Source organism: Clarias gariepinus, chromosome 22, assembly GCF_024256425.1.
Source record: "Clarias gariepinus isolate MV-2021 ecotype Netherlands chromosome 22, CGAR_prim_01v2, whole genome shotgun sequence".
Classification (NCBI taxonomy): domain Eukaryota; kingdom Metazoa; phylum Chordata; class Actinopteri; order Siluriformes; family Clariidae; genus Clarias; species Clarias gariepinus.
Window position 1 is genome coordinate 11270904 of NC_071121.1, and position 16679 is coordinate 11287582.

A 16679-nucleotide genomic window follows, 5' to 3' on the forward strand; every position below is an offset into this window, starting at 1 on the left:
ACACACATACTACATATCCTATAAAGAAGCCTTAAACGTGTGCCATATTCAGTAACATCAGCGTATATGGCTTTTTAGAGGTGTTAGCATGCTCAAAAGGCACACAGGTTGTGCAGTGCAGTCGGGAAGTGTTGCCTTTTTAAAGGGTCTTAACATGCTCAAAAGGCACTTATGCCACAGGTGCTTGGGACCACACATCGTTGCTTGCATCTATACTTTTCTTTTAAATTTGTACGATCTTTTGTGTAATTTAGTATACATAACCAACCAATTAAGCAGAACGGTGGCATAGTCGTTAGTGCTGTCGCCTTGCACTGCCAGGTTCTGGGTTCAAGTCCCGCCTTGGTGTCTGTGTCCTTGGAGTTTGCATGTTCTCCCTGAGTTTTCGGGTGGGTTTCCTCTGGATACGCCAGTTTCCTCCTAAAGACATGCAGATTTGGTTAATTGGTGCTCCAAAAGCCGCCCGTGACACCCCCCCCCCAACCACCAGATGGCGCTGCACATGGCTATAGAAAAAGAAAAAAAGAAAAACTTTAAAGCGGTTTACTGTGTATTTTTTTTATATACAAGTTGATACGAGTATATTTACGGTTTTAAAAGTTGGATAACTACGTATGGGCATTTCTTTCATAAATCCTAAGAAAAGTACAAATAAAATACACCATTATACGTGTAGACTTGCTTGTGGCGAGCAAAGCTCATTTTCAGTTTAATCGCAGGAGTTTTGAAGTTCCCGCAGCTGTTTGTGAAGAAGAGAACTTTGTGTGATTTGTGTTATGAAGGAAAGACAGACACGAGGGGGGGGGTTGATTGTGTCGCCCCAGTTTTGGAGTGCAGCTGAATGAGCGCGCGCTGAACCCACGTGGTTAGATGGCGGAGGCTCCGCACGCGCTTTTGTTCCAAATCAATCAAAAAGCGGAGGAAGACGGACAGACATGAGCGGAGCTGCTGAATCAGGAAACCCATAGCGCACCATACACGAGTGTAAATACGAGTATACAAGTCTAATAAGAGCAACTCCGAGTAACATTTACATTCCTTAAGTCAATATATCGACATTTGAGAAGCGAGGAAAAAGTTTTGAACCGGTATGTTTGTGTTATATTCGCTGTTCTGGGAACGGGGCTTTGTTGCATGCAAATGCGGTGGCTTTAATGCTAACGCGGCTAAATTCGTGTGTTTTAGTCAAATCACTTTTTTAGTCTCGTTTACTTATTTGCATCGTCCGTTTAGTTTATTTCAGGCGTCGTAGAGTTGCTGTTCAGCCGTGGAGACTCTTGCTGTGTGTGCGGGAGAGTGTTCCCTTGTGCGGGTTATATGTATTTTTAACCGCTGGTTAATTGTGTAGTTAGCTCGGCGGGATGCGCGTGCTGCTGCTAGCGGCGCTAGTTTGCTAACCAGCCGCATAACGTACAACAAAGAAACAACCGGAGCCGGAGCTCCACGGCGGGGATGCCCGAGCTAAACACGCCGCGGACACGCACACGCTCCCTCAGACGCGTTAACCGTTATCTTATGAGAGATATTGAGCATAACTCCAATATCCTGAAAAACTTTTATAACGGAACTCTTTCTTTAGCGTGGTTTATGTCTCTGTAAACACTGATACTGTACACGGAAGCTAATTCACCCGCAAGCTGTGAGATCATTCACATACTCTAAGCACATACGCTTTCTCAAGCTAGCAGAACAATGTGACCGGACATATTTACAAATTCGAGTGAACAGGGTTCGAGTGAACAGGGCTTTTAGCTTCCTTTCTCATAAGTTTGAGTGTGAGAAGTTAATGAATTTATGAATTAAGTGATAACGTCGAGCTCGTTAGAGATGTAATCTCATGGTTACACGATGTGTGTGTGTTTTTGTCAGATTTTGCAGTTACTATGCCACGCAAGAAGGTGACTGATGTCTCTGGGAACGGTGGACTGAAGAGAAAGAGAGCCAGCGGTAAAAAGAAAGACCGGGAGTTCAGCAGCGACGACGAGTTTGAAGATTATGAGCAGGAAAACACAAAGAAGCCCGGCAAGCAAGCGACTAAATCCGGCCTCCAGCCCGTCACAGTGTCTGAGGATGTGAAGGAGAAAATTGTAAGACTTTATAACACTTAAATACACATAGCAGACAGGGTATTTTTCTACACTGTAACCCTAAAACTTGTTTAAAAGGAATAATATACGTATATGTATCCTCTTGAGACTTGAATGTCCTCACAGGAACACAGTACATTTTCTCTCAACTTTATTGTCTATTAATGTTATTGTCCTATTCTCATGAGTTGGGTATAATTAATTTTATATAAATAGAATAAAATTTATAGTTATGCATAAAGAGAAACGGTCAGTAGAAATCACAATATACACAACTGGTCTCACCTTGCTTGCTGGGTTTTCTCCTGGTTCTCCAGTTTCCTCCCACTGCAAATTGGGTTAATTAGCATTCCCAAATGCTTGACCAAATCTGTTAGTTATTGATCAGTAAAGGGCAATCTTAATGCTTCAGCATTCAGCAAGACCTCTTGGACAATGCTATCCATCCAGCCATCCAACACTGTTGCAATAGTTTGAGGAAGGTCTCTTTTCTGTTCTTACATGACTGTGCCCCAGAGCTCAAATCAAGAAATATGAAGACATTTTTGATGAGTTTGGTGTGGAAGAATTAGACTGGCTCGCACAGAACCTATCAAGCGCCTGTCCAGTTATGACCTCATAAATGCTTTACAGAATGAATGGACACGAGTTACCACAGAAACACTCCAAAATCTTGTGGACAGCCTTCCACCAAGAAAAGTGGAAGCTGTTGTAGCTATAAAATAATAATAATAATAAAATAAAAAGAAGGGGGGGCGGGGGGGGCAACTCCACATTGAAGTGTGTGCATGCATGTGTATATTACACACACACTTGTGTATGTATCTCAAACAGATGTGTTTAATGGCTCTGGGGTAATGTGTTGGTAAGTGCTGTAGGTCTTTAATTCTCAGGGGAAGTTGGTGGTTGTATGTTGCGCTGATGTCTTCTTTGTTTAACGGCAGTTGGAATCCAGTAGGTTGGTTACATTAATGCCAACTGTAGATCTTGTTGTCCCTCATCTTCCCATCCTGTTAATGCCGTTTTTGCAAACCAGCCTTCCTTAAAACATCTAGTGCATCCTTCCATGATCTTGTTTTGACTTGTTCTGTGACAAAGCTCTGTGAACTGTCTCCTTTATCCGTTTTTTTTTTTTTTCAACGTGTTTCCCCTTTCAGTAGCATCTAGTTGGAGTCCTGTAAGTTACATCACCCCCACCTATAGATCTTACTGTTCTCATCTTTCCTGTCCTTTAGGGCTGACTATCAAGGCCATTTTTTCTTAAAAACATTAAAAGCTTCCTTCCCTGAACAGTGACTCTCCATTCTTAAAAAAAAAAAAAAAAACTCTTAACATTGGTTTCTACTCTACCTAGTTCTGGTGGCTGTGCCACTATATCTTGCCTCTCTTGCGTACATTTCCTGTACATCAGAGTGTTTCCAAAAGACTGACTTAGTCACGTGACCAGTGCTTGTGATCATACTATTTGAGGGAGTGTCATAACTGGCAAAGAGATGAAAATAAATTTATACAAGCAGACAGTAAGAAATTTTGTAAAGAGCCGTAAAGAAAACATATTTCAATCAAAGTAAAGTTTGCATAGGACAGTGGGCAGGTTGATTGTGATACTTAAAGTTTCAGGCAAATGATGCAAGTAAGTCATGCACATTTCTATATTATTGGAAGGATTAATGACACTGATGGTGTGAAAGAAGAACGTAATAAGGAGAAATGAGGTGAGGGAGTGCAACTTGCTGGATGCCAACCACCATAAAAATAAGAATAAATTGGATAAGCTAAGCAAAATACATGTTAAAACACCCATAATTCACTGTTGGAGGGACCTTAAAATGCACAAGAGCATCTTTTTTCCAGTGATGGAAAATTTTTTATTAAATTTTTTTTAAAAAGTAGAATTTAGTGTAAATGCATATTGATGCACTTAAAAGTGCTACCTGTTAAAAAGTGCTGAATGCAGTGCAGGTGTATGATGTAGCAGCACAACTACATCTGTTTGGTTGCCTGGAAGATGACAACAATAATTAAATAGATTGTGTTTTATCAGGTATATTTGAAAAAAAAAATCTTAACATGATGCAATTCAGTTTTAATGTTAGGCTTGTTGTTACAGTTATATTCTTTTTTCTTTTCTTTTTACTCCTATAGAAACTTGAGGTGCCCAAGGTCAAAGGTCAGTTGCTCATTTTTGGGGCTACTAACTGGGACCTGATCGGCCGAAAAGAAGTGCCAAAGCAGCAAGGTACCTACACACATGCAAAAAAAAAATTTTTTCCTGGCTGAATGTTTATCATCTAAAAGATTGCAAGTTAAACAAGTGCAAGTGTTTTAATTAAACTTGCTCATATCTTAAACACTCTAAACTAATTATGGGATATACCTAAACTGAGCCGTGTGTAAACATACACTTGTGTAATATGTTTACAGGGGAAAACCCCTGATCTTCATAAGCCCGTTTATAATTGCAGTTAATTATATTTTTCATACTTAAGTGGTCATGTTACTTAAAATAGGTGGTAATCATCAACCAAGGTGGTTTTTATCAACCAAGCTCAAGCAGAGCATTTGGACAAGGATCCGCAATGAGCACTTGACGATTTATATTTATACTGAAGACTTAGACTCCCCTTAATTGCAATCCATAAACCACGCATTGGCTAAAATTGTATAGGAGCAGATCATGTCTAAGAGCAATGCACAACTTATAAGTTTTTTTTTTTTTTTTTTTTTTTTTAATAAAAGATAACGAATAAATTCTAAGCAGCTGTTTTTTTTTTTTTTTTTTTTTTTGGTCCTGAATGAAGTTGAAGCTGATAAACGTTCCTATTTACCTTGGTTTACTCTGGCTTCAGGTGGTGTTGTAACAGCTGTGCAGCATGTAGGCCGCAGCCTTATGGGATCAATAATGAATAGATTTTGGCCATGGCTGCTCAAACGGTTACGCTTCAAGAAATCATGCATGCTTTAAAAAAAAAAAAAAGCCCAAGTTAGTCATAACTGATGATTTCATACTATTCTATATCTAGGGTATTTTAAGGATCATTCGTTCGATTTATTTATTTATTTTTTTGTATGGTTTCATTTTATTTTATGAAACTGTGTATATACCGTTTTTTTTGTTTTTTTTTTTTTTTTTTACTAATGTTTTATGTGTAAAGCTGCATACAGGAACCTGGGCCAAAATCTGTGGGGTCCTCATCGCTATGGCTGTCTGAATGACGTGATGGTGAGCAGTGTGGTGTCAGGGCCCTGTGCCGCCCACAGCCTGCTCATCACCACTGAAGGCAAACTCTGGAGCTGGGGTGAGTGGCACTACGTTATTGTTGTTCCTTGCATACATTGAAAAACAAAATAACCTAAGTAACATAACTTGATATGTTAAGAGTTTTTGTATTTGTGGTGTGGGATAAATGTTAGTAGAGCACATTGTGTGTTGCATCCTGCAATCTAAAAAAATTGGGTCTTTATATATGCAACATAAAAAAAACTGTAATTTTTCTATTTACATTTGTGTGCAAGTGTGTATAGTAAACATTCAGGGGTGTTTCAAACTTTAAAAATTCAATCTCGTGTTTAGCTCTGGTGATATTGTCAGATGCATAGACAATAAACAGGTACCTGAATGAATATAATTATTTAAATGTTTGTATCTCTGTGTGGTGTCTTTAGTAAGAATTTTGAAAATTTGCATAGTTGGTCTTCTCACGAAGTAATGAGGCATTTACTTTTTGTACATTTATTCAAAGAGAATACTACCTCTTTGCCAATGTATTTGATTATTTTATGAACTATACAAAAAAAAATTTTTCCAAATATGTCAGTCAAATTATCTTGCAGAGCGAGATCCACTTCAGCACATTCAGTGTAGTTTATAAAAAAGAAAAAGAGCTGGGTTAGTGTTTTCTTGTTTTAGTTGCAACAGTGCCACATAATTAAGAATTCAATTCAGAGCCACTACTAAGGAGGAGTTTACAAATGCTAATCCTTAAGTACCATAAACTAACACTAAAGTGAAGTCATACTATTTAAATGGTCGTCTACTTTGTTTGGACAAAATTGATAAAAAAATAACCTCTTTGTTGCTTCATCAGGTCGCAATGATAAGGGCCAGTTGGGCCATGGAGACACCAAGCGATTGGACGCTCCGAAGCTTGTGGAGGGTTTGGGGGAGGAGGTCATAGTGTCGGCTGCCTGCGGTCGGAACCACACCCTTGCTTTAACAGGTAGACTGACCTAGTGAAGAATGTAGGAAACGGCTGCGTGGGAGTTTAATCTCACAGCTACTGGAAGCTTACTCACCAGCTTCTGCAAGCATTTTACAATGTTCCTGCTTGAAATATTTTCCAATAGTCTGTTAGTCCTTCGCCCCAAAACACTTCAGGGTTTTTCCAAAGTGAATATAATTGATTTCACATGCAATATCTTCTATTATAGCACAAGAGGAAAAAAACGGATTTAAAGTGCAACTCAAATCCTTTGTATACTATTTCCTGTTTAGTGACCTTTATTTCTGATGGCTGAGAGTGAAATGTATATATAAAAAATTATTTATTTATTTTTTTGGATTGAGTGAGATCCAAGTAGAGCTGGATGTTGCTGTTTAAATTGTTGGTTTAACCGGTGTTTTTCTCTGCAGAAAATGGTACTGCCTACTCATTTGGAGAGAACAAACTTGGCCAGCTTGGTCAGGGCAATCAGACAGATGCAGTCCTGAGCCCAGCTACAGTAAGAAACAAATGTTGATTTACAGTGAAAACAATTCATATATTAGGATGCAAAGTTGATTGTTTTCTTGAATCTTTCAGTTAAATTCAGTAATAAACTAGTGAGTCGTGTTGATTTGCATAAACTGTCTAATTTTTATTGTTTTGTATGCAGATCTTGTACAATGGACAGCCTATAGTTAAAGTGGCATGTGGTGCTGAGTTCAGCATGGTGGTGGACTGTAAGGGCAATATTTACTCTTTTGGGTGTCCGGAGTATGGCCAGCTAGGTAATCTATTATAATATTTAAAGGACTGTTAGATCCGTATCATTTTATTCAGATTGTTCAGTTTTGTGTTTATTATGCTTCCAACAGGACATAACTCAGATGGGAAATTCATAGCTCGAGCCCAGCGTATCGAGTTTGACTGTGAGCTTATTGCTCGACGAGTGGCCATTTTCATTGAGAAGACCAAAGATGGTCAGGTGATGCCTGTACCCAATGTTGTGGTGCGGGATGTTGTGTGTGGTGCCAATCACACAGTAAGTACCCAGTCTGATTTTTTTTGTTGTTGTTTTTTTTTATATTATTTTACAAAGTTCATAGTTTTTCCTACAACCCTTTTTTCCCTCAAAAATGTAAGTTTTAAAATTTGTAATGCTTAAAAAGTTTAGTCTAACTTGATCATTTGTTCAAGTTTGTTTAAGTTGGACATGAATGTTTGTGAAACTATGTTGACATGAATTTGGTATATAACAGACAAGAACGGGTTAAAAGGATTTGCCTTAAATGTTTAGACTTTTGAAACATAAGATGTGTTGGATTAAAGGGGTTGCGGGTGACTGTTTCCAGTCTAAACATGTCCTTGGCAGCCTCGTTTCAACCACAAATATTATACAAGCTGTTATGCAAAGCTGACCTAGAAATAAAATGAAGGACCTTACATTCAGGACATTTTATCTAACTGATGATGACTGGGTTGCTTATTTATAGCTGGTGCTGGACTCGCAGAAGCGCGTTTTCTCCTGGGGTTTCGGAGGCTACGGACGTCTGGGCCATACCGAACAGAAGGATGAGATGGTCCCTCGTTTGGTCAAGCTTTTTGATTTCCCTGGTCGTGGAGCGACCCAGATATACTGTGGATATCAGTGTTCCTTTGCTGTCAGTGAAATGGGTAAGTGGCTCTGTAAGTGACTGAGTCTGAAAGAGTTTGCCAAGTTTGCCATGTTTTTGTTCTTTTGTTTTTAGGTGGGCTGTTTTTCTGGGGTGTGACAAATACATCTCGTGAGTCCACCATGTACCCAAAAGCTGTTCAGGACCTGTGTGGCTGGAAAATTCGCAGTCTGGCCTGCGGGTGAGAGTTTAGCTTTCTGTAGTTGTGCCTCTAGTGTCATGCCAAGGAAATGCAATAGATAACATTTGTTTCAAAGTGTGCACCAGGTTAATCACTGTCCTCATTGGTTTCTCAGGAAGAGCAGTATCATCATTGCTGCTGATGAGAGCACCATAAGCTGGGGACCCTCACCCACATTTGGTGAATTGGTAAGTTTGGCTTACCGCATAGTTAAAATTTTATTTGAACAGATTATTGAATTTAGAGTTGTTTGTTGTTGATCTTGCATGATCCCGGAGGCTTTTATTCTTAAAAGGTTTTTTTTTTCTGCCAAGTGTGTAATCTTAAACCTGCTAAAGGGCAAGAATATTGACCATAACCCAGATTAGATTCCGCAATAAATCGTTTTTGCGATTTAGTCGACACTGGATACTTGCTTGTAAAATCCTAATGTGTGTATGCCTTACTGTTTTCCTGCCCTTGTGAGAGTTTGATGTTAGTCTTTAAATAAATAAAGTTGTGCCCTCATTTTGGTTAATCTTTGGAAAACCTGCAACAGGGCGCAAAAGAAACAAGCATGTCAGCACTTTGTTAACGTAAACGAATAGAGAAGTGCACTCTGGCTTGGGGATGTGACCTCGCGTATTAAGGATATTAGACTAGGTGTGTCTGCGACTTTGTTCGCATGGAATTTAATTGCGCATTCACATATGTTTTAAAAAATATACGGCATCTGTTGAATTTTTGAATTTTTTTTAATGATACGTGTTTTTTTTTTTTTTTTTTTCAAATTTAAATTTTAAATTAGCTCCTTCTCTTCCCGTGGCCCAATTGCAAAGAAACAAAGTCTATGTTACCTCAATCTCAGTCAAATACAACAGTAAAACCTCTACTAAAATTTGTTCAGTAGTTTTTATGTGATGCATGCACAGACAAACACATCAGGATGTTTTTTTTTGGATTTTTTGTCTGATTTAAGCAATACATTAAATCATATGCATGTTACTAGAGCTACAAGATGAATAGAATTTGGTGGCCTCTTTAGACATCAGTAGCACTCTTTTAAAGCAAACCAAATGATTTTAATCAATTTTCTCTAGTGCTATTTTATTATAAAGTTCTCCTATACCTTTTACTCTATCCAGCTATTGTGGCCCAGATCAGATGGCGTTCAAAGGACCAAATTAAGCAATTTTGAAAGTTGTAATTTTAGTATATCTGAAACACAGTACATCATCTTATCTTGTGTTTAATCGGGGTACGAAGGGTGGGGCTTTTTTTTTAGCTATGAAGGTCCTACAAAAGGAAGGAATAACGCTGATCGAAAGCACTTATTTATCTGTATGTCTGTTTTTACATTTCTTAATGCAGTTCAGTTCTCTCACTGTACAAGTCTTGTATTGTTTTTATAGGGATATGGAGACAACAAGCCCAAATCATCCACCACAGCTCAGGAGGTCAAAACTCTGGATGGAGTGTATTCAGAACAGGTGTGTGTGGGGGGGGGGCACTATTGCACCATTGAAAATGATTAATTAAATCTGTGAATACCTGATTTTGTAATTAGGAAAATGTAGTTGGAAATACTGAGAATAACCTGGGTCTCTAATGACCAGCATAGAATTCTTAAGTGGAAAGTCCTCGCCTAGATACACGTACAAGGCTTGGCTTAGTAGTTTTTATTTAAATATTGCTGTATAACTGATTCAGGATCTCCAAGCACATGGGTGGGGGTGGGGGTAAAATGCAGAGTATCAAAGGCAGTTATACCACAGGAAATCTGAATGCGTTGTTTAATTTTCTATACAGCATGACTCTGGCTGAGCTTGGTTATCCATGATGTTTCTACAGTAACAGCTTGCAGGGATCGTCAGACGCTCTACACCTATTTAAAATCATTGACATGAGGTTTCCTGTGAGGAAACAATTAACACTTTTGGAAGGAGTATCTGCACTTTTAACCTTCAAGTTTTCAAACATGGGAAAGTTTTTTTTTTTTTTTTTTTTTTTGCCTTTTGGCAAAGAACAGGAACAAATGGGTACAATAGCAATGGGAATTACTGGTTAATTAGCATTGCATGAAATGGAATAAAACATTCAGTGGACATGCTGTTATAGAAAAACATTCAGTTTCTGGGTAGTCACAGCCAGTCATTACCTCATAGTTAATTATTCTCTTATTTCATGCTGCATTGGGTTTCCCCCCTACAAATTACTTATCCTTAAATGTGATGTGCACATAGTTGCCACTTTATTAGCCGTAATGGAATCTACATTAGTTTGTTTTTGTTTTTTTTATTACCATATAGAAGCAACATTATATGTAGGATTACGGTAACGGTAGTGCTCTGAGCATGTCCAATGCTGTAAAGATGGTATTTCTTTCCAAAAACTTTATATAGACCTCTTTATAAGTCGCCTATTATTAGTGGCCTGCAGTAACAATTTGACATTTTTGTTTCAGGTGGCGATGGGTTACGCTCACTCTCTGGTTATTGCCCGTCAGGAAACTGATCAGGAGAAGGAGAAACTCAAGAAGCTACCAGAGTACAATCCGCGCACACTGTGATTTTGCCATGTTCTGTCAATCACCACCACCATGTTATGCAGAGGCTTCTGTTTTTCCGCACAGACTCTCTGCCTTCTAGGTCACTGGGGTAGTCACAGTTTGGTTGAGTTACAATTCTTCTTTATTAGGACTTCTGGAGCTGAGAAGGAGCCCTCATATGGCTCTCTCCAAGCACTTAACCTTCATTTGGAATTCTTCTATTCACTTATACATTCCTAAAGGAAGTTCAAAAAAGTTTTTTTGTATTTTCTTTTTTTCTCCACTAAGTTGGCTGGAAAGAACTGTTGTCTGCTCTCTTCAAATAATTGGTGCTAAATCATTTTGAGGCAGACCGTTTAAGCTAATGATACATTAGCTGGCATCACTGAAAAGACCAACACTCCATGCTTGTGCCTTTTTAAGTGATCAAGTCATTCAGGCTGTGGATGCTTTTGTTGTCCCAAAGATCTTCCATCACTATGTAATCTGGGACCATGGCAGGTTGTATTTTTGTTTGCAGTCACTTAAAACGTTTTATGTACTGTGCCATTTCTTTTGTGTTCTCACTTGTGCTTGTTGTCATCCCCATGTTTCTCATTCTAGTAAACTACCTGTATTTAAGTTGTCTAAGTAACAGACTCTGCAGGATAAATCTTTGTGTAAGGCCCCAAATCATTTTTGTTTGGAAAATGTGTCCATTAGGATGCCCAAATGTTTTCATAATTTTAAATAAAGGTTTGTGTTTATGTTGGTATCTGCTTTGTGGGCTTCATTTATTCGGATGTTTGAGTTCCACAAATTGTGGAATGTGTTACCGGTATTAGTGAATACATCCTTTTTCCAACACAAGAGTTTTGTTTTTTGTTTTTCCCCTTACATTCTGCAGCAATTTTTCAATGCAAATTTTTATATGCATTACTTTAAGTTATGGAACTGTTAACACCAGTTAAAAGCATAGCAATGCAGCTTTGGTTACTGTCTAAGAAACTCAAGTCATCAGCCAAAGGCTCTCTTAAACATTTCTACAGTAGACTTCACTAGCAAAGATTACACAATTTATCAATTCTTTGCTTTCAGTTATGTGGAGCATACCTAATTTTAGAGCTGCCGTTATGGTGGTATAATCAACACTACCAATTAGAGTCAAGATTTTGACCGTGCTGTTTAAAAAAAAAAAAAAAGACAAATGACAGCTTATCTACCATGTTTGTTGGACCTCTTATTTGTTTAGGATAAATTCTGTTAGATCCCAGGGTTCAGGAGTCAGGATTGCTGTTCTGGACCATGAGAATAACCTGAAAATTTTGTATTTTTGTATATATGTATTTTTAATTCTGGGCAAACCAGTATGTGGTTTGATTATTGGAAAGAAAATCCAAGACAACACATCTCCAAAAAACTGAAAAATCATTGTTAAATGAATTTACTTAAACATACAAAAAAACAGTTTAATCTTCATCCTCTTCATCTTCCTCATCCTGGTTGATCTGGAAGTAGCGCAGTTCGTAGCTCTCCTTCGTATTAGCGACAACGCGCAGCCAGTCCCTGAGGTTGTTCTTCTTCAAATATTTCTTGGTAAGATACTTTAAGTACCTAGAGATGAAACAAAAGTGTTATGCATAGAGATGAATATATTATAAGTCAGATAATTTAGTGATGGTTTAAAAAAAACAAACACCTTTTGGAGAAGGGAACCTCAGAAGAAACTGTGATCTTGCTTTTGCTCCTTTCAATAGTCACGACTCCCCCGCCGAGGTTTCCTGCTTTGCCGTTCACCTTGATGCGCTCCTGAAGGAACTGCTCCTGTAAGTAGACACATCAAATGTTAACCACAGGAAAAATTCTCATTTACAAAAGGGTGGGTATAACAAAAAAAATATATATATATAGACTACGGTGACCAACTTCAACAAGGCACATCACATGATTAAAAACTTTTTGTGCAAATACATAAATCTATATTGTTAGCAGTAATAGAAGTATACCTGTTATTGGTGATATTCTCTCGGCCACATGACTGCAACAATTCTGTGCTGACTCAAAACGATCAGCTTTTAAACTGTTGCTTTCTATAGGCACTGTTCACTCTTAGCCACTTGATTGATTTCAATATTTTCTGGCATGTACATCAACCTGGATACAGGAGCCATAATTGTATACCACTGCTCTTATATTTGCCAACACTTTATGCTACTGGTGATGGGACAGTTATTTTAAATTTTTTGCACAACTCTTTCTTGACAAAGTAAATGGTCATAAACATGTCATAATGCAGACATGTTTATCTGTTAAATTTAAAACACTGACTTTACTATTCGCTGTTTCAAAAGATAAAATATACATCACTCACCCGAGTTAGCTGCCTAGCATATTGCTAACAGAAATCGAATGCACTAAAGTTGGAAATGCTATATTTACACCAGGATTCGGGTGCGTGCAGTGGAATGCTGAATTATAAAATAAAAAATTAATCTGACTTTTCAAACCTGTACAAATTTTCAGATCCTTGAATATATAAAGCCCCTCAGCTACATATTGCCTGTTATATTAATATGAATTCTTTAAATGAATGATGAAAATCACCCTGAAAAAGTTAAAGCTAGACTATTCAGATCCTCAGATTACAACCAATGACTAATGGGAATTGCTTTTGTTTGAGAGCATGTGTTCATTTCTTATTTGCAAGTACAACTGAGGAGGTTTCCAAATTTTACAAAAAAAGACGAGTGACATTACTACTAAAGGTGCAGCATAGATTTTGTTAATAGGAAGATTAAATGAAATAGATGATTAGGACAATTTTAGAAGCTAAAAAGAGTGCCAACAAGCTCACAGTGCATAACGGATATAAACTGTGCATGCACGTGCAAGAGGTAAGAAAGCTAAATAAATCTGTCAGTGGAAGTAATAGTTATATGTCTTCAATCTTAAGCCTCTTAAGATAAAAAGCTCCAGGTCATTTAAGAGATAAAGTAAATGCCTGGCTTGATTGTGGTAAAATCATTCTACAGCAACATGAATTTCTCAATGCAGGAGATGCTACCAAATACCATATCCAAATAAAACAATCTACACTATATGGCCAAAGGTCTGTGGACACCTGACCATCACACACACGATCTGTTGTCACTACAGTGGAGGCACACTACAGTCTAGAATGCCTTTGTATGAAACTAAGAATGATCATTTCAGAATGATGAAGCCCTATAATGAGAATTAAATAAATGATGATTAAGATTTTATGCAAAAGCCAATTCTTAATCCCACAACCCAATTAAGAAATTTTATCTTTTTTTATTCATATATACTACAGTACCAGTCAAAAGTTTGGACACAAGTTTGGATTTATTTTAGTATACAGTCTATAACAATACTGGAGATTTCCGAACAATGATCTAACATGTAACATTAGGTAATTAAGTAACAAGTCAATTGGTATTTTTAGATATGAAGGTCAGCTGTTCTGGAATAGCTCTTGCAAGAACAGTACTGTCAAGTGAATTAGCAAAACTGCTCTTATGAAGACCATATAAGGAAAGCCAGACCCGAACTTACCTCTGCTGCAAATAAGTTCATTTAGTATAACTTCAGCATTGTTTGACAATGGATAAAGAAATACAAAATTAGGAAAGACCATGGAGTTAAAAGGTGTGTCCAAAGCTTTGACTGGTACTGTATATAAGGATGTGAGAGGACCTCTTGTGTAGTTAAATGGTTGAAACAATGAAAGGGTGAAACTGTTCCATTTTTGGATTAGATGATCATGCAGTGACGATTTCAAACCGTAACATGTGTACACATAGGTCAAAACTTTGAAAAAGCAAAAAAAAAAAAAAAAACTTACAAAGTTAGCTGCATCCATGATGCCATCCTCAACAGGGTGAGTACAGTCTAGAGTGAACTTCAGCAATTGCTTCTTTTTCTTGCCACCTTTGCTGGGCCCGGTCTGCCTCCTCTGTAAAGAAAAATAGCAAATGTGTGTGTGTGTGTGTGTGTGTGTGTGTGTGTGTGAGAGAGAGAGAGAGAGAGAGAGAGACCTGCAGCCAAAGGATGCAAGCTGATACCAGTCTATTTCTTTCTAGCACCTAAATCACTTAATAAGGCTCTTCAGTCTAATCCTTGCCTCTACATGAAGACTATAATTAATCATTTATTACCATGATAATGACGTTAGATAAATAGTGCCGTTGTTCATCATCTAAACAGACTTAACCATTAGCTACATAGCTTGTGTTAAGCGGTTAGCTTAGCTTCATTCACTACAGAACCAAAAACTACCAAATTAAAGCAAAGCTGGCTTTTGAACGTGTCAATTCTTTTCATAATATAATAGAGACATGTCAAACAGAGCGATCAGAGCTCACAGGACAGCACATAGCGAAGAGGAGACGAGTTCATTTAAACTAAACGCGGCCATATGAACACTCACCAGCGGAGCCATGGCGAAGGAGTTTGCGAGAGGAAGAACACCGACTGCGCACGCGCGCTGTGAACTCTACCTAATCGAGCGCAGATATAGTCGATACATCGAGTGTTTGACAGTGGAGAGGGAAAAGGGAAGCCATGCAGAGCCACACAGGGAAACTACAGGCACAAGGTGAGGTAGAACCTGGACATGGCTCCAAGACACACTCACACACACGCATGCACGCAGTAGACAATTTGGGGACACCAGTTTGCCTAATCTGCATGTCTTCTGAGTGTGGGAGGAAACTGAAGCACACTGAGGAAACCCACCAAGTACAGGGAGAACATGCAAACTCCATGCACACAGACCCAAGGCAGGACTCAATCCCTTGACCCTGAAGGTGTGAGGTCACTGCTAACAACTACGCCACTGTGGTGTCCCCTGCCCTCCAGGACATCTGAGTTTTAGAAATATATAAAACGGTAAAAATGAAATGTGAGTGTATCCTGCGAAAAAGAGGCAACAATCCAAAGGTAAAATTGACAAATATTTCGAACTAAAAGACAAGCTCAAGCACTCGAGGGAGTTATAAAGGCAAAGGGAGGACCAGAGAATATTTATATCACAGGTGACAGATGAAAAGTTTGTATTTATTTTTTATTTTATATATATATATATATATATATATATATATATATATATATATATAAAAATATATAATCGACTATATTATTTGTTTTTGCCATTATTGATTTCAGAACATATATTATTAGATCTAATCTAACGCTAATTGTATTGTTTATAATCACTGACTGTCTCTCACAGTCATTCTCTATACTGCTTATCCTGTACAGGGCCCGTAGTCTATCCCTGGCATTAGGCAGCGTAGACCCTAAACGTAATGCCACTCTATTGCAGAGCACACAATCACACACACTTTCACACATTCACTCACACATTACGAGCAATTTGAAATTGCCAATAAGTCTACGATGCATGCCTTTGGGCCATGGGAGGAAACTGGGGTACCCAAAAATAATCCAACCACAAGGAAAACATGCAAACTCCATGCACACCTGAGACGGGATTCAAACCCTTGAATCTGGAGGTCACATGCTAACCTGTTTTACTACTATTACTATTACTACCACTAATAATAATAATAATACTGATTGTAATGAAAGTAATAATAATAACAATAACAATAATAACAATATGTATTTAAAATATATATTGTAATATTTCAAAATATAAAAACCCTGTGCTTACACTGCACAAAATTCTAGCTAGTAAAAATAAGTAAAAAAATTTCTACAGTTTTTTTATATAAGATTGATTTTTTTTTTTTTTTTAATAAAATAAGATGTGTAAACCTTTTCATATTCACTAATATCCACATTAAATCAGCTATCTACATTTACAATCAATCAGTGTCACAGTTTAGGTCATTTTTGAGCACTGTGCTGTTTACTGAGCCTGATTTAAAAAGCCAACATAATAAAAGCCATACTATTTGTTTCACCACTGATAAACAAAGGTCATTTGGTATCTCGGGTCAAATAATTGGCTCCTAACTAACTGCCCCCTCACTGAGTTGTTTT

General features: G+C 37.8%; 2 protein-coding genes across 5 annotated transcripts; one reads left to right on the forward strand and one right to left on the reverse strand.

Annotated features, from left to right (window-relative positions):
* Positions 1–790: 790 nt before the first annotated feature.
* On the forward strand, positions 791–11424 carry rcc2 (regulator of chromosome condensation 2). Of its 4 annotated transcripts, none has more exons than XM_053483263.1 (13): positions 791–984; positions 1870–2087; positions 4233–4326; positions 5243–5386; positions 6176–6307; positions 6721–6809; positions 6963–7077; positions 7165–7331; positions 7783–7963; positions 8038–8143; positions 8259–8331; positions 9535–9612; positions 10587–11424. In XM_053483263.1, the coding sequence occupies exons 2-13, from the start codon at positions 1884–1886 to the stop codon at positions 10689–10691; spliced, it is 1488 nt and encodes a 495-aa protein (XP_053339238.1). In that variant the 5' UTR covers positions 791–984; positions 1870–1883; the 3' UTR covers positions 10692–11424. The 4 variants fall into 4 exon arrangements, with proteins under 4 accessions (XP_053339238.1, XP_053339237.1, XP_053339240.1 ...); XM_053483262.1 differs by having other exon boundaries at positions 794–1088; XM_053483265.1 differs by lacking the exon at positions 791–984 and adding an exon at positions 1219–1306.
* Positions 11425–12060: 636 nt separating this feature from the next.
* LOC128509933 (60S ribosomal protein L22-like) lies at positions 12061–15205 on the reverse strand. Its single transcript, XM_053481813.1, has 4 exons — positions 15100–15205; positions 14515–14625; positions 12349–12473; positions 12061–12263 (listed from the first exon to the last, which is right to left on the reverse strand). The coding sequence occupies exons 1-4, from the start codon at positions 15109–15111 to the stop codon at positions 12119–12121; spliced, it is 393 nt and encodes a 130-aa protein (XP_053337788.1). The 5' UTR covers positions 15112–15205; the 3' UTR covers positions 12061–12118.
* Positions 15206–16679: the final 1474 nt, after the last annotated feature.

What these genes read in the sequence shown, in the direction of transcription:
- LOC128509933 (XM_053481813.1), bottom strand. An exon ending in TCATGGATGCAGCTAACTTT is followed by an intron (nt 12,474 to 14,514) that starts GTAAGTTTTTTT and finishes GTCTACTTACAG; the next exon opens with GAGCAGTTCCTTCAGGAGCG. An exon ending in GAGGTTCCCTTCTCCAAAAG is followed by an intron (nt 12,264 to 12,348) that starts GTGTTTGTTTTT and finishes TTTCATCTCTAG; the next exon opens with GTACTTAAAGTATCTTACCA.
- rcc2 (XM_053483263.1), top strand. Translation starts at nt 1,884, where the DNA reads ATGCCACGCAAGAAGGTGACTGATGTCTCTGGGAACGGTGGACTGAAG. An exon ending in AGGATGTGAAGGAGAAAATT is followed by an intron (nt 2,088 to 4,232) that starts GTAAGACTTTAT and finishes TTACTCCTATAG; the next exon opens with AAACTTGAGGTGCCCAAGGT. An exon ending in ATTCGCAGTCTGGCCTGCGG is followed by an intron (nt 8,144 to 8,258) that starts GTGAGAGTTTAG and finishes TTGGTTTCTCAG; the next exon opens with GAAGAGCAGTATCATCATTG.